Here is a 21,130-nt window from a genome sequence, read left to right on the forward strand (position 1 = left end):
CAGTTTCTGAAGTGAACGTCACAGGACACACACAAAACAGACGATTTGGGGTTTTTTTCTTAAGGACAAAGACTAGAGGGCTTCACTGAGCCCTCCTCATATTCAATGTTCCCATCTTTTTGTGAAAAACTCAAGAGGAGAGTGAAAAAGAGAAGTCCTGCACTTCAGTGCAGTTGGGCACTAATGAGAGAGGTTCCTCCAGCACCCAGAGAGGCCCTAATGCAGCGCAAGAGAAAAGCCCACCAATTGAACAGTGGCCCAAACCGCATGACCTTTTTTTTTTTTTGAAATCGAAAGGTTCCGAGGCGGTTGCCTGGCCAGAAAAACTTCAGCACAGCTCATCGGTTGTGCCCGTTCACCCGCGGCGATGCAGCTCTGCAACGTCGGCAGCCGCCGCCACCCGGCACCTTGGCACAGCCTCCTACTGACTGACTTGCTAACGTCGGGAGAAGCTTTCCCTAACAACGGCCCTTTCCCCTCCTCCGTATTTTCTCCCTATTTGAGCCTGAAAAGGTAACCCAGGAACCAGGCTTAAAAGTCCTCTGACAGTCTCTTTAAAGTGCAGAGGACCTAATATCCATTATTTTCCCCAGACTTCAGCGTCCCTGTTGCTTACGCAGATGCCTTTAACAACTTGCTGTGCTGACTGCGCTCCGCATCAGCCGCCATGCCACACAGCTCGCGCTTGGAAATTCGGGGTGTATTTGTTTTAATATCTGCCTCGACTTTGAATGGGGACTACCTGCACTGCAGCAATCAGCACTTTGATCCGCAACTCCCTCGAGCCTTCTCGGCGCCTGCAGTCGAGTCGCACTGGTCCCTGTCTTACACTATTGTGTCACAAAGAAAAACTGCCACAGCTGCGTCCCTGGGATCTTTTCTGCAAATAAGTTAATTAGCTGCAGTGGAGGAAGAAAAATATGTTCCAATGTTCATTGGTTATTTAACAACGCAAGTTGTCTTTTCCAATATTAATAACACGTTCTGGATAAAGGCCATTGCCAAAATACCAGCCATAAATGGCACTGTTTGCTGTCTTCAGCTAGCAGCCCCTTACGTTTCTCAACAGCCCGTCATCACGGCTCTGACCCAGCAGAGGAGGCGGATCAGGAGCTGGGTGACCCGTCTGAAGCGCAGGCTCAGGCCCTCCCGAAGCCGAGGAGACCAAAGGACAAGCCCAGCACACGGGGTGAAGCACAGATGAGCACGGCCAGGGGTGAGAGCCCGGTGAAGACCCCAGCCCGCTCCGCGTCGGATGGAGCCTGTGGCACAACCCAAGGGATGCCCGCAGTGTGAGGTCTAGGGAAGGGACAAATCCATCAGGCCGACGGACGCCGAGCTCCACCTCCCTGCTCTTTTAAGCAAGCATGAAAGCAAACATCATCTTTACAGAGCGTTTCTACGGCGTGGTACGGAGCAGCGTATCAACACGCTCCTACCGTGCGACAGTCGGCGCTGTCTACAGCGTGACCCCTGCAGAAACCCCCCGGCGGCAGGGCTTGCTCCATCGCAGAGCTCCTGAGGGAAAGGACAACTCCCTCCAGCCAGTTCACCTCCTGCTGCACAGGGAGTGGTGACCATTATTGTTATTTTTAACCTGGGTAACTTATCTGTAGATATCATTCTAATACATACTATTAATTTCACAGTTATTAGTCCTCTTCCATAACACCTTGCGACAAAGAACGGCGCTGGTTCACATCACGGTACTTCCACGGGCTTCGGGGTGCTGCCTTCGGCTCAGCCACGTCCCTGCATTATGGCAAGCAAAGCCCGTGCATCAGAGCCCACTGGTAGTGCCACACACCACATCGCCGCCGGAGCTTACAGAAAACACTACCCGAACAGTGCTCCGGGGTTACTGTTTTTCTCACCCTAATATTTTGGCCTGACTTCTTCAGATAGGAACGCATGCAATACAGAAAGGGACCTGCGAGCGGAACCTCCAACCTTTACAGACTCCAACTTGGTATCTGTCTGCTAGAGACTGCAAGCAGGAATCAAAAGAATGGAGCTGGCTTTAATGCACAGCCAAATTATTTCTGTGCTAAACTTCTCACAAGCAACTCCTGCTTCAGAATGAAAGTCATCTACTTCCGTTTTAATTAAAATCAGCATGGTTTTGTGGTTTAGTTTTTTCCACTCAGAGTCCACAAGATGACTTGCATCAGAAGAGCAACAAGGCTGAATTAAAATCGATTTTGTTATTTTGGGTTAAGTTTGAGACAGTGAATTCCTGAGAAGCCTGTAAAAAATTATATAGTTTCCACACAGTGCACAGAATTCCCCTCTGAAGGGCTTAAAAAGCAGCCTGGCCAGGGCACAGACGTACTGTGGATACAAGGCTTGGCCATAGGCAAGATAAACGACTTCCTTGTGTCGACAGCAGACAAATGACATTTTAGAAGCAGCAGCTTGGTGTCCTTTGAGCCAGGGATCCTTATTCTGTATCTGCTTTTGTCAGCAGCCACAGTTATTGAATGTGCTGCTCTCAGATACCCAGCACGTGGCAACGAACACACCAACTCCAGATCAGCCCTGAAGATGCCCCGAAACACCACCAGCACGCTGGATCAACCTGCAAGCCACGTATGCAATTAAGCCTGTTCTACCTGATGCCTCAAGGGCAGAAAACTACTGATCGGAGGGCAGCTGGTTTGCACTGAACAGATCCAAGATGAGCTGGTTTGCCCAACAGGGCCTGGTTTTGTTTCATGTTTCATCAGCGTTTCTGAAATAAGCGTCTCTTCCCTGCTCCTTCCCAGCCAGAGGACACAGTCGGTTTGTTATCTCAGCAGCAAGGTCAGTTCAAAGAAAACACAAAGCTCTTCCAGCCGTTCCAGTCTGTTTCACCACGCAAACACGTTCTGCTCAGCACGCGGGAGCACAGCACTGAACGGGGGGAAATCTCAGCTCCAGGGAAGACGAGTTTTGCCACAGACTCAGCAGGCGCAAAATTGCTCTCCCTGCTCTTCTTGGCCAGCAGCACGCACTTCAGACCTCAGCACACTTCTGATCCTCAAACGGAGCCAACCGTGTCCCGCAGGTGATGCTCCTGTCCCGTGTTTGGGTTCCAAGCACACTGGTCCACAGGTATTAAGGTCAGCCCAGCCCTTGTTAGCCTTTCCTTGTTTTGCATCTGTCACGCTGCTGTTGTAATTAATCTTCATTAGTCACCACCAGTAACACAGATTGTGACATTCAACCACCGACAACACACCCCCAAATCTCACACAGGCTTCTTAATCCAACCTGGCTGTCCACCCACACTGCAGGTCCAACAAAAACTGAATCCTTCAACAAGCAATGCTGAAACAAACCTGCTAAGAGAAGATTTATGGCAGAAATTTCAAAGAGTATCATTCATGCTTTGTTGTTCAGGCCTATTTTTCAAAAAGATGGAATAGAATGATTGTTTAGGAATAAACCTACTGCAGTGTTATTTATGTACCAGTAACAGACACAACCAAAGAAAGCAAATATATCCGCTCAATTTTCCAACACAAGACAGGCTTTATGTTGCTTTGTTGATCCTAAAGCACAAATAAAGTAAAAAAAAAAAAAAAAACCAAAAACAAAACCCAATTGCTACAGGGCAAGAGACAGAAGCAACACAAAGTCTTTTACTGCCCTACTATAAAATCCTGCTTGAAGAGCAATATCCTGAATAACAGTGTACGATTTCACCAGGAGGCAGACAGACAGCTCCGCAACCAAAGTGCTGCTTGGAGCAGGGAGCTGAAGCTGAGCACATTCAGGCTAAAAGTTTTATGCATTTCCCAGCAGAAGATCATGTTCAGCCATCATCCAGAGGCCAGGCTCACGTGAGCAGGCTGGGTTTCAGCCGCAAATCGGCACTGCCAAGCCGGAGCATGACTTCTGAGCCATTAGCGCCTAGCAGAGGTCACCAACCGAGTGAAGACTGGAAGGGGCCCGAAGGCAACGCGGCGCGGAAGGCCCGGCGGGCGAGAGCACTGCAGCGACCGCACCGCACCGTGCCCAAAACATCTCCATTTATGCTGAAGTGGAACAGTTTTGTGGCACGAGCCGCTGCCTGAGGCGGCCGCAGAAGCCCTTCGCGGCAGGACCGCGGGGATGTCCCGCGCTGCTGCCGTCAAAACCAGTGAAGAGTGAAACGTTCCTAACAAAGGCGAGAGGCTGTGTGCAGGATGGCAGGAGGGGGAGCGAGCCTCCAAGTCACCGAAACCCCGAACAGGCATTTTGTTCTAACAAATGACATTGGCTACGTTCCCCTCGCTGCACAGGCCAGGCAGGGGTAGGATCAGCTCAATACCCACCGTGTAAAGCTCGTTGGTGACTTTCAGGAGTTCTTCATGCATCTGTAGGCCAATTTCCTTACTCTGGAAGACAAAAAGAAGAGTGGAGATTCTGTTACGCTCACAACATGCATTTCTGAAAGGAAAATACATTCTGGAGGGAAAAGTAAAACTGTATGACTTCCAAACACTACAGGAAGAAGAAATGAGGTGACAGGTTTTTTCCTGGCTGGCTGACCAAAGGCACACGGAAGGTCTCCAGGGCTGCCAGAGTACCGGTACGGGACACCGTGGCACCCGCAGAAGGAACAGCCTGGGGACACTGGTGAGCTGGTAGGACGGGGAAGCAGTGAGGAGTCGTTCTCCTCTTCTTAAGCCAAGTGACCAACCTGATCCTGACAAAGGCAGAATAACTTGTTCGAGCCCTTCCACCCCGGTGCCCAAGCGGCTCCAGTTCATCCCCAGCGAAGGCTTCCACGCCCATCCCACGGCGGACACCAGCACAGCCACCCCTCCGTGCCGGGAGGGTTTTCCTTCCCCCCTCTCAGCCGGCAGCGCAGCCGCGGACCTTGGCAGCACAGCTGGCTTCAGGTGATGCCCATCTGAAACCCTTCCTGCCGCCTCGGAGACCTGCCCTCCCCTCGCTCCTCTGCCAAACACGAGACTCGCCATTCTTTGCTCTGCAGTGGTGCTAACAAAGCCACGTACATTTTAATTATTATTTAAAAAAAAAAAAAAAAAAACAAACAACAAACAAAACAGCCCCGCAGCATGAGAAATGCCCCAGGAGCCTTATTTACACCACTTCAGAAATCCTGTCTAATGTCCCTCCTGCTCTGGGGGCTGAAAGGACAGCATCAACAGGGCTGCCAATCCACATCTGGGCTCATTTTTTTTTCCATTTCTAAGCATTAAGACCAAAATACAGGATGGCCTCCTCTTCCAATCTGCCGGTGACAGTGAAGTTTAAAAGTAAACTGGCATTTTGATTTCCTTTAATTTTCTACAAATCCTTAAGAAAATAAAATGCGTGATTATAAACATGAATACATACAGTACAGCAAATCCCCACGCTATTTCAGAATTGCTGCATTTCCATTTGAGGTCAATGTTTGCCCACGGATCACCCAACCTGGGTTTCAGAGACCATGATGAGGAACATCACACAATTAAATTTATTTATCCTGCAAACGCACTGGGATGAATCTAGAATTACAGACAATATCGCTTTGCCCTTCCACTGGCAGCATTTATCTCCAGCCCACAGTCAACTCACTGTGCGGATCTAACACGTAACACCCTACCCCCCTACCCGGCCCCCCCCCGGCCATTTTGGGGACTCATTTCACATTAAGGCTGGCAGAGTGCACAAAAGCTGGACTTGGTCCATAGCCAGAAGTGTTTTATAGCTTGACTTGGCCCATTTTTCAACAAAACCTGTGTTACTGGATGCGGGTGAGTGGCTGTTGCACTCTCCACACTGAGCTGGCTGCGTGTTAGTGGTACATTAACTCCTCTGTATAACTTAAGTTATACAATAAATGTTCGCGGGTACACAAATCGCTTAGATTTGCATCCTCCAGTCATACTGTATCACTTGCCAATCTATCTGGATTTGATAGATTCATTAGACACCTGTAGCTAGACTTGCAATTTCCAGTCAATTTTGATATTTCAGAATGAAGATTATCAAGGCTTCCCAGCCCGAGCATTTCAGGTTTTAGATTCACCTTGACCATGACACACCCTTCCCAATTTGTCTTCAGCAGTTCATTTCCACTATTCTGACCTGCGTGAACCAAACTATCTCTCAAAAAGGACATTTTTATTACCAAATTGCTACACCACAGTTATATAATAAAGTGTCCAATTTCACAACCTCAACAGCCAAAGTTCAGCAAGCTTGGGAGAAAGCTCACTGCAAGTGTAAGAACTCATGGCAAAACTCCCTCCACCCCCTGTCTGCTGAAATCCTATTATCAGTTGTATTTCCACTTTTCTTGCCAGGCAGGATGAAGCAGATCCAGTCGCCTCCCTCCTACAGCACCAACATGGCATTTCACGGGAGAGGCCACAACTTGGGGAGCTGCTGAACATTTAAGCTTGGCTGCAGATCAAGTCAACTCCCACTCAGAAATCCAGCGGTTGGATGCTACTGTAGATGTGCATGCACTGCTTTCCTGCCTCCCTTGTAATTACACCCCAAATCTCTCTGTGGAATCTTCTTGGCTAGAAAACTTTTATTACAGCTTGAGGATGTGCTTAAACTAAGTACAGGCACCTCTTTCCCTGCCCCCAAAAAACCAAACCAAACCAAAGAAACAAACAAAAAAAACCTCAAACCAAAAAAATCGAGCCGTTTCTTTCAGATTTCCTCAAATAACTCCCTGCATTTTTATGCACACAGTCAGGGAAAACAACATCCCACCAGCTTCTTGGCTGGGTGGCTAAAGTAGTCCAGGACACAGAGAGGTCTTCTAATTAAAGGTAACTGGGCAACCTACACACTCGAGAAGTTTAACCGTAGATTATTAAAAGTCAGAATGGAACGCAAAGAGTGAAGCAAGGAATCTAATGAGCAGAAGCGCTCTGCATTCAGTGACTATCCCGTAATCACAGTTTCTCTGTGAATTAGCGTCGGGGTATTGGGAAGAGCCCCATCCTCGACCGAGGCACGCGGCTCCCACGGCCACGTGCGCGAGGTGCCAAGCAGATGCCAAATACCAGAGGGTGCCAGGTGCCCCCAGCCACCTGGAAACCGCCGGCCCCCTCCCTGCCGACACCCGCAGTACTTGCTGGTCTCAGAAGTCTCACGGTGGCTTGCTAATAAGCAACAGAGCCACTAAAAGCACGCAGCCCTCCCAGATACACCCCGAACAGGGGCCGTGCGAGCCGGGGTCTATAGAGGGGGCTCCCGGACCCCCAGCTGGCAGGAGGCCAGTCGCACACAGCCCCTGCGCCACGAGCTGGAGCCCGAGCCCCAGCCCGAGCCTTCCCAAAGCAAAGGGAGGAGGACGGGCCCACGGGGCCCAAAGGCAGCTCCCGCCTCTGCCCCAGATTTCCTGTGCGGCGGAGGGCAAGCACTCCAAGCCGTCATTTCCAAACCTAATTTTAGGCTCCTAAATAGAGCAACAAAAAACGGCTCAGTTGTCAGCAGCGCGTCGTTCCCGCGAGTCACAACGACACGGGGGGGACCACGGGTGGGTTGCTCCATTTCGAGGCCCGTTTGCTCACAGGCACGAGACAGCAGGCACCCCCCGTCCCGTGGCTGGAGAGCACAGTGGTCCCCGGCATCGTCAAAAGCCTCCCAGCACCCGAGGGCAGCGCCCAACCTCGTGATGCTGAAGCCTCTTCCAAAGGCAGGCAGGCAAGAAGCTGGAGGACTCGCCTCTCCTCTGAGTTTCCTGCCTCCCCTTTTTATAACAGAGCAATTACATTTGTGTGTTTATGGGAGACAATGCCAAAACGTCATTCCAATTCCCTGATACCATCCGCAAAACCCAAACTCCAATTTAGCCGCTTGCTTTATGCCTTCTGCTCCTACTAAAAAACACAGTTGCTTGCTGGGATAGCAATGGCTTCAGTTTAGCAGGTTGATTAAAATCCCTGCTGCTGCAGACAAAGTAACGGGCAGAAGCAACACGGACTACTGGCAACGAAGAATGCTTATTTTCTAGACAAAGAAAAGAACTCCCTTCCACCCAGACACCACTTCATCACTAAATCTCCATCCAGGACACTGCAGTACGGGGCATAATTAAATTCACTGTCACGGAACGTAATTAAATCTCACACTGGGGAATAAGGCAGCATGGTTATTTCGGACATAGCAACGCTCTGTCTCAAATGTATAATTTCCTGTATTCCATACTTAGAAGCAGCAGCAAACTCCTTTCCTTCTGCCACCGCAGGAGGAAAAAGGGGAGACAACACCTGCCCGGCGGCGGGGGCCGGCGGCACGTCCCCCACCCCGGGCTGGCCTCTGCCACGAGGACGTGCTGCGGGATTTCACGGTGACGGAGGCTCACTGGGCAGCAGATCCAGTCGGGCCTCTGCAGCGACACGGCTCAGCACCTCTGCTTATTGCCTGCCTGTTAGCAACACCAACACGCTTGCGCCTTGATAACCTCCTCCCGCGCCAGGAACGGGACTCACACTGGAAGCTCCGGGGAAATCTGCCCGGTGGAGTTTTCTTCCTCCCCTTTCCTCCTCCGCAGGGCTTGCCTGTCCCAGGAAAGCTGCTGCCGGGAAAGAGGAGCCAACGCCCCAGAGCCCACACGATCCCCCCGTTTCGCCCATTTGTAACCATGCACCCCAAAGGCCCCCGCACCGATCTAACCAGCGGCGCTGTGGCATCCCGTGGCAGAGATCCACGTTCCTCTCTCAGCCTGGACACGCAGCTCCTGCTCTCCAAATGACACTGGGCCCGAGCCGAAAAATCTGCAGAATTTTATCACCCTGCTTTGGAGAATGGTAGTTTCTGCGCAGCAAGAAGCCATACCCGCTAGAGGACAATTGCCCTTTGTCACGGCAACTATAACCAGTCGCTGCAATGAGTAAATGATAGCATTATTGGGTCTCTTTATAAAAATGCTGGGACACATTTAATATCCCCGTGGGCTCCTCCTTCACTGTAACAGCCATCAGCAGCGCAGCCCCCAGCCTCGGTATCGCTAATGGAAGACATTGGTCCTGGGTCTCTAGACTCCAGCAAACTCCCACTATGAAAGCTGCCATGTGTGTGTGTGTGTGTATATATATATATATATATATATGTATATATACACTGGCTTCAGACCAGAGGGTCACAGCAGCAGGGCCAGGTGCCAGGGAAACACCTACTCTACGCCGCTATTCCTGCCCTCCCATCATCAGCACTGACGGGATGCAGTTGGAGCCCTCGATCATAGCAATATGTTAAATACTGGGTTCTGAAGCATTGCCAGAAGAGGAAAGATGCACAGTTTAACTGCTGGGATAAAATACAAGTAGGGGGGAGTTGGATTATAGCTGTGTAAAATTACATAGCTTCAGTGAGCAAGGGTTCGGCTGAACAACTTGAGTTCAGAGAGTGAGGCAAATCATCAAAGACAGGAATCCTGACTTTGTGTTCCACATCTGGGAAGGGCAGAAAAGGAAGGGGAAGAGGGAAAACAAATCACTGGATGGGAATAACTGCCCATTCTGTAACAAAAGGACTATCAAAGTCCAAATCCAGATTCAACTCACACTTTGTAAATGGTTCCTGCCTTTCCAAATATCAGTGACAATCTCTGCACTCTGCCTCAAGACCACCTTTGGCTGAATCCCACAGTTCAGTACATTTTTTCTGCACGCATTCAAGAAGGAGACAGGTTTCTGCAGTTATAATTGGGACTTCTCTGGATGCAATTCAAAAATGCTCGAAAAGGCCAACGAAAAGCCTGCGGATTGCTTAACCGACATCGATCACTGTGCTTAACCAGCAGTGCCAAGACCGTCCACGGACGCTCCTGCAGACAGGCGGGTTTCTTCCCTCCGGAGTTCTCCGTTCCCAAATCCACCCCCGCCACCCGTGACCGTCCCGGGGACGTGGCACCGTCACAGAGTGAAGCGACCCCGCCAGCTCCCGCCCCCAGGTCCTGCCCGCCAGCCCCCGGCGCTGCCCCGCGCCGGGCTCGCCGCAGCCCCAGCCCCAACGCTCCGTCCCGCGATGCCACCGGGCACGTGTTGGGAGGGAAGGAGCGGAAGAAAACCCAACAGGATTCGCGATGCAATCGTGCCATGGATTTGCAGAGGATTAACGACGTTTTCTGCTCTGTTCCCTGCAGCTCCTAACTTTCACTGGATTTCTTTTTTGACCACTAGCGAGCGCCGAGCTGGCATGCGCGGAGCCTGGAGCTTTGACTCCAGGACTCGTCCAAATTTAGTGCAGCGCCCAGCCTTATGCATCTGAGTTGGAAAGCTGCTTTTCCTTATGTGCAGCATTTGACATTTGTCTACATATGATTTTAGGCACCACTTTATTACTAAATTACTTTGTAGCACACATAGGCACACAAAGACACTCAACATGCACATATATGTATGTATGTGTGCATTAAGGACACCACTGCATATATTTTATACAAACACACACTTATTTAAAAGTTGTTTCTTCTGTATTTAATTCCTCTGTCTGCCAATTTCAGGAATCCAATCCTCATTTCTTTTTTGTATTTTCACTATAAGCTTTACTCATTTCCTTTGCTGGCTTTGCAAGGTTTTTTTCTAACTGTGACTTAGGGCCTACAGCTTCTTTTTTTATTTTCAAAGTGGTTTGTTTTGTTTTGTTTTTTTTTTTTTTTTTTTTCAACTTATTCTAGTTTTCTGTTCTCCTCGGGTCCCAAGCTATTTTTGCATATCAGGACCACCTCAGTAACAACCTTTCCCCTCCTTGATAAAAACATACATACTTGGGGTAAATAACGTTTCATAAGGAACTGACGGTATTTCCCTAAAACCAGAGTTTCTCCTTTTCGGGTGTGCCGAGCCAGACAACTGCCTCAGACACCGGCTACACGCTGCCGGCAGCGCCTACGGCCACGGCGCTCCGCGACGTTACAAACAAACGGACAATGAGAGCAGGGCTTGCCACTCTCCCGACAGGGCCGCCTCCTCGCTTTCAAAGCTAGCAAAGCTGCCGCTAATTAAGCCAAAAAAAGGGAGGTGACCCGCGAGCAGAAGGCGGCGGGACCCCGGGCGCAGAACCAGCAGCCCCCAGGTACCGCTGCAACGCAGGGCACAGCCGCGGCCACGAGCACCCCGCAAAGCTGTGCTGGCACAAACACAGCCACGGCAGGGACCCCGGCTCGGACCACCCAGCACCCGCCGGACAGCAGTGACTGAAGGACTGTAATCCAGCTTCTCCTCTACCTTTGATAATCAACTTACGCGTCCCGAAAGCCCTGGGGCTGAGGGCTGTGCAAGCCAGCGCTGACCTGAGCTGAGGCGAGGTCAGACCCGGAGCTGGCTCACTCAAATGTCTCCGACTCAAACACTCAATCCCCAGTAGCTCCTCTCTCCCCCTCTCTGAGATTTTGGCAAGCCAAAGGGCCCGCTGGTCGCCCACGGCGAGAGCCGTGCCTGAGCGATGCCCGGGACCGTCCGCGGGGGGGGAAACACTCCAGCAGAGAGGAACAGAACACGACGCCCCAATTCGCTGATGAACGACCCCCGCTGCTGCCAAGCACTTCCAGGGAAGCCAAGGGGAGCAGCAGCTCAGCACCCTGCACCTTCCTTGGCAGATGAATCCGCACCCATCAACTGCTTCTCATCTACGCGCACCCTCGTAGCCCAGACACCAGGGCCCGGCTCCCCCGCCGAGCTTGTTTACATTTACATAATGAAAGCACAAAACACAAAACCTTCCAGTTCCTCCGTGTACCCGCAGCATGTCACAACCCATTAATAAACTCTAGATGGGAGGAATTTAAAGTGACATCTCTGGAAAAAAAAAAAAATGTTACCCTAATTTACCATCAAAGAGCAATCCAGAACAAAACCGAACAGCTGAACCACAACTGCGGGTGCCCTTAACCCTTCCGGAGCCGCTTTACTTGCCCAACGGCCCTGTACGGTGCAGTCTCCCCAGGAGGAGTGCTTCAGGCACTTTACTCATCATACTCCAAACCAGACCAGATAAAACAGTGAACGACAGCTCCTCTGAGCAACCTCCCACCAGCTTTAAGGCTGGACTGGATGTCTGCAAAAGCCTCCTACCAGGGTGCTCGTATTGCACACAGGCGCCGAAGGCTCCTCACCCGTCACTGCTGCAAAGAGGGAACCGCAGCCCCAGACCCCTTTTGGGCACAGTGTGCAATAGATGAAGAAAAAGAAATAACCTGAATATCCCCCAAAGGCTATTCAGCCTCCCTATCCACACTAAGAGCAAATGATGACACAAAATAAGCCATTTCCATGATTTAGCTGAGCGTTATTTCCAGGGACAGGTGAGTCCTGCTACAATTTAAACCTCAAGGGACAAATGCAAGTGACATCACAGATCCCCACGACTCTATTGTAAAACCTCCTTTTGATTAAAAGCAGGAGCTGGCTGTGGCAGGCTGCAGATGGGAGTCAGTGCTACTCCACCTCTCCTGGCAGAAGATGGGGGAAGGAGAAACCAGGAGCAACAATTCCTATAGAATAAGTGTTGTGCCTTAAAAGCTGAAATTTAAATTCAAAAAAGAGAAGGGAAGGAGAGACAGAGGAAGAGGAAACACAAAGAAATAGTTTTGCTGATTGGATTAAATACTCTATCAACTTGTCCTGGCTGAGGATTAGCCTACTATAAGAAAAGACTTCAAACATTCCGTTTATGTCCTTGTTTGAATGTTGACTGGATTTGTCCTGCGGTTCAAAGTGAGATGTACCATTCACAGACCTAGGAAGGGTAAGCAGAAGGGTAGTCTTAACATACATCTCAGAAATGGATTCAGAGTAAAATGCAAATGAGAAGGAAATTTTGAGACAGGCTTAGAGCTGAACTAACTGATATACCCCAAATGTGCCCAATTTCTGGAGGCCAGAAGGACAGAAAAAGGGATGATGTCTCGTATCAGATCAGTAAATGCAAACCTGACCTTGTGGTTTAATTTCTAGGTTAGATCTATACACTAGAGGAAACTGGCCATAAAAATACCACATTAAATTTATTCTTCAACCAGGCTAAAATTTCAAGATAGCCACCTATCTGAGAGCCCTTCTCCTGTTTGAAGAGGCAGGCATCCCAGCAGGCTCACCCTGCTCACTAACCATGGTTCTTCAGCTACCCCTGTTGAAAACAAGGGACAAAAATGAGGAAAAACGTAAGAGCCACAGAGGCAGGCAAAAGGTCCCTCCAGCCCACCACGGTATTCCCAGGGGCAGGCATTAGCAGGTGCCCAGAAGGGAAGGAAAAGCGATGCCACCAAGCACGTTCACGAGGGGTGGCAGCCCTGCAGCTCCTCACCCGGACCCCCGAGCTGCCCCGGGACCCCCTTCCCATCCCTCCCACTGCCCGAGGGCTCGGCCACATGCCCGGCTTTCAAAAACATGGCACGAGGCAACAAACACGTCCCACGGCGCATAATATTGCAAATGTACTAGAATATATACAGTATTAATGATGTTAAAGCCTTTCCTTTTCACCTTCTGTTCCCGCCCGGTGCCTGCTGACCGCCCGTGGCCAGCACGACCAGGTCCTCATTCCTCCCGACTGCTGTGACTCTTCATGCTCTGCCCATACTACACACTCCCCCCTCCTCTTCAGCTGGAGTCCCTGTCCACCTGACTGCGAGATTCTGGCAAGTCTTTGATGCTCCTTTTTAATTTGGTTATCATTAATAATTCTGTATCATCAGCAGACTTTATCATCCTACCATTCATCCCGTTTCCAAATAATTTATTAAGAACTCCACTGAAATTTGCCTTCCCTTTGTTCCCTGCCTTTTAACCAGTCATTAATCCACAAAACAACCGCTCATTATTATTCAACAGCTTCTTCAAGAACTTCAGTGAGGGACCTTTTCCAAAGCCCGTAAGACACTGAAGGTACTGTGCCAGCTCCTGGAAATACCTCCACTAGATTTCTGAGGCACGACTCTTCTCTTCAGAAAGCCATGCTGACTCTTGTATCTGCCTACATGCCTGTCATTCTGCTCTTTGCTAAAGTTTCACCCAACAAGTCTGTTTTTAAAGTCAGATGGCTGATCTGTCCTCTGAAGCCCTCCAGGAGTCTTTAAAAAAAGTCATCACGTTTTCCACCTTCTATTTCTCTGGCACGGACACCAGTTTAAGCGTCAGGTCACACCTCACTGCTAGTCACTTGACAGTTTTATATCTCAGTTTCTTTTAAAATTCTTGGGTAGTATTATCTGGAAAGACTTACAAGTGACAGTCCCTTGTACAGATTTGCTCTGCAACATCTAATGACAATTCAGTTGGATACGGTTCCTCCAGCTGGTAACACCACCACCCCACCAAGAAAAATCTCCAGTCCAAGCTTTTCTATAAGGAGTACCAAGCTACAGAAGCCAGCTGAACTTTGGCTGTTACCTCAAAGCGTTTTTCCACCTCACCCATGTATTCCCCTTCACATTCTGCAGCAGGTTTCTTTCTTGTGATTTTGGAGAAGTTTTTGTTAGCTTTATGTCTTTAGCAAGTTGTCTCTGAGAATTGTACTTGGCCTGCCATACTGTGGTTCTACATTTTCACTGTCCAAAATTTAGACTCCTCTCTAGTTTTCTCATTAAGAGGTAACGTGACATTCTACGAAGTACACGTTACCTTTCTCTGCTTTTTAACAACGATCGCTTTTTTGTACCTTGTTAGATTTTTGGCGGGGGCACAGTTTTGTAGAAGTCCACAATAAACTTCTATTTGAAACTAAAATGCGAGGATAGATCCCCACTGAACAGAACCCTCCATCGCAGCTTTGGTCACCTTTTTAAAGAGCCTGATGACATCCTCACTGATCTGTGACAGCCGAACAATGACATTGTTCATGAAGATGTCGTTCAGGGTGGCGTGATCTCTGCTCTCTCGCCGGGTCTGCGTCAGAACCAGGTACCAGCAGTTCACAGGGGAAAGCAGGTGCTGATCTTTCCTAGGGAATTGGGAAGAAAATAAATCAAAAAGGTACTTAACTTTCAAACGGCTGCTGTCAGCATATTAACATTGCCTTCCCCCACTACCTGCACCAGCTAGAACCCAAGAGATGGCCTCTGGGCTGCCTCCCCCCAGTACACCGCCGCCGCATCCAGCCAAGCACCCGGTGCCCCTCGGTGCGGCTCTCGGGGAGCCAGCCCACCCCTCCAGCCCACCCCCTCCCCACCGGCCTGCTGGGGGTCGCCCGGACACAGCATCCCCCCTCCCTCCCCTCCCTCCCCTCCCCAGGGCCGCGGTGCAGCTCGAGGGGACATTGCTGGGGGCGGGGGGGCCCTCGGTGCAGGTCTCACCTGCCCGGCTGCCCACAGCCGCACCTCTCCTCCGTACGGGAAGGGTGCTGGAAGGGCTCTGCTGACACTGAAGCTCGCGGCCTACATACGATACAGGAGGGTTTCAACCAAGCCAAGCTGCTCTCTCCCGCAGCATCCTCCTCCTCTACCAGCCTCCCCCCGCTGCCGGGGCAGGACAGAGGCTTTCTGTGCAGGGCAGACGGATGCTCCGATTCTGACCCCGGGCGCTTCACTCCACGCAGACAGAGCTGGATCTCTGCATACAGTCTGCCCTGCACCACTTGGTGTTTCTGCCCTGCCTCAACTCCTTGGGGCACCCAGTGCACTTTCTGGTCCGCTGCCCCATACCTATGCTTTAAAAAGGTGTGCCCTGCAACAGGTCAGTTAACAATATTGCACTAACAGCGCAGGTACTCCGGGCAACAGCTCTGAAGGACCTGAAAACACACAAGCCAGAGACAACTCAAGACCTGGTCCCCTCACCCCAGCTGAGTTGGGAAGCCCTCTGTGGCCCTGCTCCCATTTCTAGGAGCCTCCTTTGGAGTTTCCTTCAGTCCTTCCAGCACTTCCCCGCAGGGATGTCCGGCAGCACACACCAAATCAGAGCCCCAAGCAGATCCCTCCCAAGCTGGGTGCTCTAGAAGATGGTAGAGGAGAAGAGACATCCCTGGCAATCCCTTCAACACTTTGCAAGGGCGATAGGTTTGCTTCTTTTTTCCACTTTGCGCTATTAATACAGCTGTCACTTCCATTTCAGAAGGAGCCCATTTGCCACACAATCTGTTGTACCGCATTTAGTCCACTAAACAGTGCTGGAGAAAATGTTTGGCATCCAAAGTTAACACGAAGTGTCTGCACAACGTGAATACTTTCATGTATGCTGAATATTTACAATGGTCTTAAACCAACTCGCGCTGCAGACAAGAGGCTGCCGTGCACGGGAGTGGGTGAGCTGAAGAGTCCCCGGGGGCCACGCAGCATCCTCAGAGCAAGCTCATCCTCAGGAGGCCCCGCTGGGCCAGACCCTGCCCAGGGGCATCCCGAGACCCTGACCCGCCTGGAAGCCAGGGGTGGCCAGAAAAACTCTCTTTTGAGGGAAGTTTCAGGAAAACATTTCCCGCTTGCTTAGCACTTAACTAATTTTGACATGTACCATCTCAACACTGAGAGAAACCTGCACTGCTCTCCATGGACTGCTTTCAGTCCTGAAGGCAAATTAATCAAAAGCGAATCAAAACTTGCAGAAATAATACAACTGCAAGAAAACCTTCCACAGTGTCCAAGAGGCACTCTGAGGTAGACCCTCTAAACGAGGCAGCCACGCGATTTGTTCCCAACGTTCCACCCGCGCTGTTTGCTCTGGTCAAACCAACGCTTTCCTGCGAGAGGTGCTGGCTGCAGAGGAGGGTCCCCCTCGGGTGGAGGGCTCCCGCACCCCATGGCCGGGTTCAGCCCCAGGGGCTCCTCCCTCCCCAGCACCTACAGACACGCGCAGGCTGCCCGGGGAGCACCCGCTGCTTCGCCCTCCCGGGAGCCAGGTCTGCTGCACACCCGGGCTCAGCGAGAGCCCTGCCCCAAAACCCTGGGAAGGGGAGGGGAGGGGAGGGGAGGGGAGGGAAGGCGAGGGAAGGCGAGGGAAGGCGAGGGAAGGCGAGGGAAGGCGAGGGAAGGCGAGGGAAGGCGAGGGAAGGCGAGGGAAGGCGAGGGAAGGCGAGGGAAGGCGAGGGAAGGCGAGGGAAGGCGAGGGAAGGCGAGGGAAGGCGAGGGAAGGCGAGGGAAGGCGAGGGAAGGCGAGGGAAGGCGAGGGAAGGCGAGGGAAGGCGAGGGAAGGCGAGGGAAGGCGAGGGAAGGCGAGGGAAGGCGAGGGAAGGCGAGGGAAGGCGAGGGAAGGCGAGGGAAGGCGAGGGAAGGCGAGGGAAGGCGAGGGAAGGCGAGGGAAGGCGAGGGAAGGCGAGGGAAGGCGAGGGAAGGCGAGGGAGGGCGAGGGAGGGCGAGGGAGGGCGAGGGAGGGCGAGGGAGGGCGAGGGAGGGCGAGGGAGGGCGAGGGAGGGCGAGGGAGGGCGAGGGAGGGCGAGGGAGGGCGAGGGAGGGCGAGGGAGGGCGAGGGAGGGCGAGGGAGGGCGAGGGAGGGCGAGGGAGGGCGAGGGAGGGCGAGGGAGGGCGAGGGAGGGCGAGGGAGGGCGAGGGAGGGCGAGGGAGGGCGAGGGAGGGCGAGGGAGGGCGAGGGAGGGCGAGGGAGGGCGAGGGAGGGCGAGGGAGGGCGAGGGAGGGCGAGGGAGGGCGAGGGAGGGCGAGGGAGGGCGAGGGAGGGCGAGGGAGGGCGAGGGAGGGCGAGGGAGGGCGAGGGAGGGCGAGGGAGGGCGAGGGAGGGCGAGGGAGGGCGAGGGAGGGCGAGGGAGGGCGAGGGAGGGCGAGGGAGGGCGAGGGAGGGCGAGGGAGGGCGAGGGAGGGCGAGGGAGGGCGAGGGAGGGCGAGGGAGGGCGAGGGAGGGAAGGCGGGCGAGGGAAGGAGGGCGAGGGAAGGCGGGCGAGGGAAGGCGGGCGAGGGAAGGCGGGCGAGGGAAGGCGGGCGAGGGAAAGCCAAGGAAGCCCACGCTCGCTGCCGCTACACTGCACAGCCGAAGCCTTCGCGTATGTACTCCTCCTCGTCCAAGATGTTCTCGCCCACGGGAGCGGGGCTGGTGCAGCCCACCTCGCCACTGGAGCCGTGGAGAGGAAAGCACGGCGACCCCAGAAAACCCCTGCGTGCACGGACAGACAAGACCACCGGGCAGAGAAGCGTGAACGAGTCCGTCAGCCCGGAGCCACCAGCCGCAGCCCAGCAGCACCGCGGCCCTGGGCCACAGCGCGCTGCACGTGGCTGCCCAGGGACAAAGGACCTGCTGGGGATAGCGCATCTCTTCGGAGCGTCAAAAGCCTCATCGGAGTAATGACATTCATGAGCAAGCTGGGGAAGCACTGCGGATGAACCTAATGAAGGGCAGGTACAAAGCAGCCTGGAGCACTGAGGGAGTCTCTCTCACCACAGAGAGAGGCAGGGAGGACTCGGCAGAAGTGTGTGCTGAATGCAAGTGGACCCAATTAACACCACCATTACCATCACAAACCACCAGGCACTTGTGCCCCGGTGTTTTGGAAAGGCGGAGAATCATTGTCACTGCAGATTCTGCACAACAGCATCCTTCCAGCAGCAGAAGCACAATAAGCCACGGCAGTGCCATAACACTGCTCTCAGCTGACGGGAGAGGCACACACGCTCCCCGAGCCTTCGCGGGCTCCATCGCACACCAAGAGCACCTTCCCGAGCCCGCGCGGGCCAGCTCCCTCCCCAGGACAGTTACCCCTGGCGCAGGACACCGCAGCGCCAGCCAGCGCCGCACAACTGACGAGCGACAGTGGGATGCAAAAAGCCCAGACAGCATTTGAATGGCAAATCATTTTCAGCAGACTTCTGCACAAGACAACAGTAAAGCCTTGCGCACCAGAGAGACCAAGTAAACAGATTAAATGGGATTTAGTAATATGGAATAAATAGGATTTAGTAATGTAACTGCAGAAGTCGCTGCTCTTTCAGCTGAAACAGGAAAAAACAAAATCACAAGAGGTTAGAGAAAAAAAAAAAAAAGACTGAAGAGCCAGGGGCTAGCAAGGTTAAGCGCATCAGACAGGCAAAACCCTCAATTTTCTGGGAAAGGAGCTAAACAGTGGCTGTCGTTGTCGGCCAGTGAAATGAATGACACTGGTTTCATGTCGAGCAAAGGGCACAATCCCAGCTGAGAGACTATTTCATGGACACCGCTGTCAGAAGAGACAGAGATCAATGCTGTGGCGGGGGGGTTAAGGTGGGACCTTCAGCTGACGTGCTGCATGGGAAGCAGCCAGGACGAGCATCTGCCTCTGTGCTGCCCCGCGAGAAACGCCGGGGAGGGCCTGTCGTGACAGGAGGAAAACCCCAGCAGCCACCAACGCACTGGTGCCAGCCCCGAGCCCGGCCCGTGGAGCCCGGCCCGGCGAGCGGGCACCGGCCGCGCGGGCACCGGCCGCTCCTCCAGCCGCGGAGCCGCGAGGCAGCCGGCCCGCCTGCCGCACCAGCTGCGCACCCCGGGCTTAAACCCTGCCTCCAGGTTGGCTTCGGCTTTTTTGGTTGGGTCTTCTGCTGGTTTTTTTTTTTGTTTGTTTGTTTTGGAGTGTTTTGGGGGGAGGGATCCTTTTTATTTTAGCCAGCCTTGAGAATGTGATTCAACTGAAAAGAGGCTGCTTTATGAAAGCTCGCACATATTTGCACATTCGCGGATTTTACAATTATCATCATCAGCTTGAGTTTCACACAATTCCAGCATCCAGTTCATACCTCCCATTTCAAAGTTTTGTTTCAAAACATTTCCACTACGGATTTGCCTGCTTCAACACTGTATGGGTGTGTACACAGAAAACATACACACTTCATTTTATAAAACTGCAATAGATTAGATTTCCAGAAACTGCTTCCAAGCGTGAGCCTGTAAACAGATCTGTGTGCAATGTGGGGCATTCCAACATCCAAGGGTTGGACTACATACAGAAACCAGGGTTTATAAAACGGGCCTACCATTATTTGCATAATCAAATCAGCGGCTGAATTCAAGCCTCTTAAAAAAAAAAAAAATAATCAAGGGGCTTGACTCCTTCCTAGTCCCCGATTCATATTTCCATTGTAGTGCTCAAAGAAGCACATAGTAAGTCTATTTTGGGCAGCACAGGTCGGTAATTGCTGTGGTGGAAGCCTTGGAAAAAGACACGGCTAGTTCTTTTTGTGAACCCCGCACAGCGCGAGGACAGGCGAGGTCACCACCGATGCCATCCCGTTTGCTCCGCTTTCGGACTGTGCAGCTACAGACAAACATCTCGTGTTGGAGGCAGTCTCCGGCCCATCGTTTTGCACCATTCTGCCCCTGAAAGCACCCCCTTACTTGAACTGGTGCTCTCTGGAGCTGCGTAGCTTGGAGGAGAAGCGTTCCGCCAGCTTCTCCAGGCTCCTGGAGTACTCCAGCTCGATCTCAGCCTTCCTGCGGAAGAACTCCTGCAGGTCCTGCAGCAGCTGCAGGCGCGACTCCGACTGCTGCTCCAGGCATTTGAACTGCTCCACCAGCTGAGTTCGGATTTCTGCGTGCACACAAGGGAGGAGAAAAAGAAAATACAGCGTCAGCAACAAACACTGGCCAGGAGAGCTCTCTTTCCTTGTCTCGGAGCAAGTCGCGCAGGCTCTGCTTGAGGAGGCTCTCTCAAGAGCCTCAGGTTTAATTCAAGGCTTCCTAAAGCCAACAGATTTTGATTTTTTTTTTTTCCAAGTGAGAGCTGAAGAATTTCATTCACCGGTCTCATACTAAAACCTTGTTCTTTGTCAAAACAAACAGTTGTGTAAGTACACAGAGATCAACCCTCAGAGCTTTTCAATTGCCTTTTTGAAACTAAAATCATACTTCAATTTATCTAGCACTACCTGAAATCCTGTACTCTTTGCATATAAACTAACATATTATTTCTTGACAAACGATCATTTGATGACAGAGCCCCGGTGCTGTACGCACACACTCCTCACCCAAATCCCCCCAGCGCTGCCGGGTTCACTGGCAAACCAAACCCATCTTTGGCTCAAAGGCTTAAAAAAGTCTTTCAGACCCTTGAAACACTGGCTCACAAAACACGACAGACTTTATCTGTTCCAGGCTTTTTTGCCTTTCTCAGAAGGACCCTGAGCCGCGGTGACACACGCCGCAGCCCCCAGCCTTGGCCGGAGCGCGGCTCCGCGGGGCGGTGGGGAAGGGCGAGGGGAGGGGAGCCCTGGGCAGGCTGTGCACACGGACGGCCTCACGCACGCTAATTCCACTCGGCACATCGGGTTGATGTTTCTCCTCTC

At 52.3% G+C, this 21,130-nt stretch overlaps 1 protein-coding gene across 7 annotated transcripts in view; it reads right to left on the reverse strand.

Moving 5' to 3' along the window:
• LOC116960443 (SLIT-ROBO Rho GTPase-activating protein 3) overlaps positions 1 to 21,130 on the reverse strand; it is a 126,869-nt gene that overhangs the window by 44,739 nt on the left and 61,000 nt on the right. For all 7 annotated transcript variants that reach the window (XM_042799400.1, XM_042799399.1, XM_042799405.1 and 4 more), the window contains exons 2-4: positions 20,184 to 20,376; positions 14,721 to 14,883; positions 4,299 to 4,361 (exon numbers count right to left, since the gene is read on the reverse strand). In XM_042799400.1, the coding sequence (XP_042655334.1) occupies positions 4,299 to 4,361; positions 14,721 to 14,883; positions 20,184 to 20,376 (419 nt within the window). The remainder of the gene's footprint in view (positions 1 to 4,298; positions 4,362 to 14,720; positions 14,884 to 20,183; positions 20,377 to 21,130) is intronic.

Source organism: Tyto alba, unplaced genomic scaffold, assembly GCF_018691265.1.
Source record: "Tyto alba isolate M040663 unplaced genomic scaffold, T.alba_DEE_v4.0 Super-Scaffold_3, whole genome shotgun sequence".
NCBI lineage: Eukaryota > Metazoa > Chordata > Aves > Strigiformes > Tytonidae > Tyto > Tyto alba.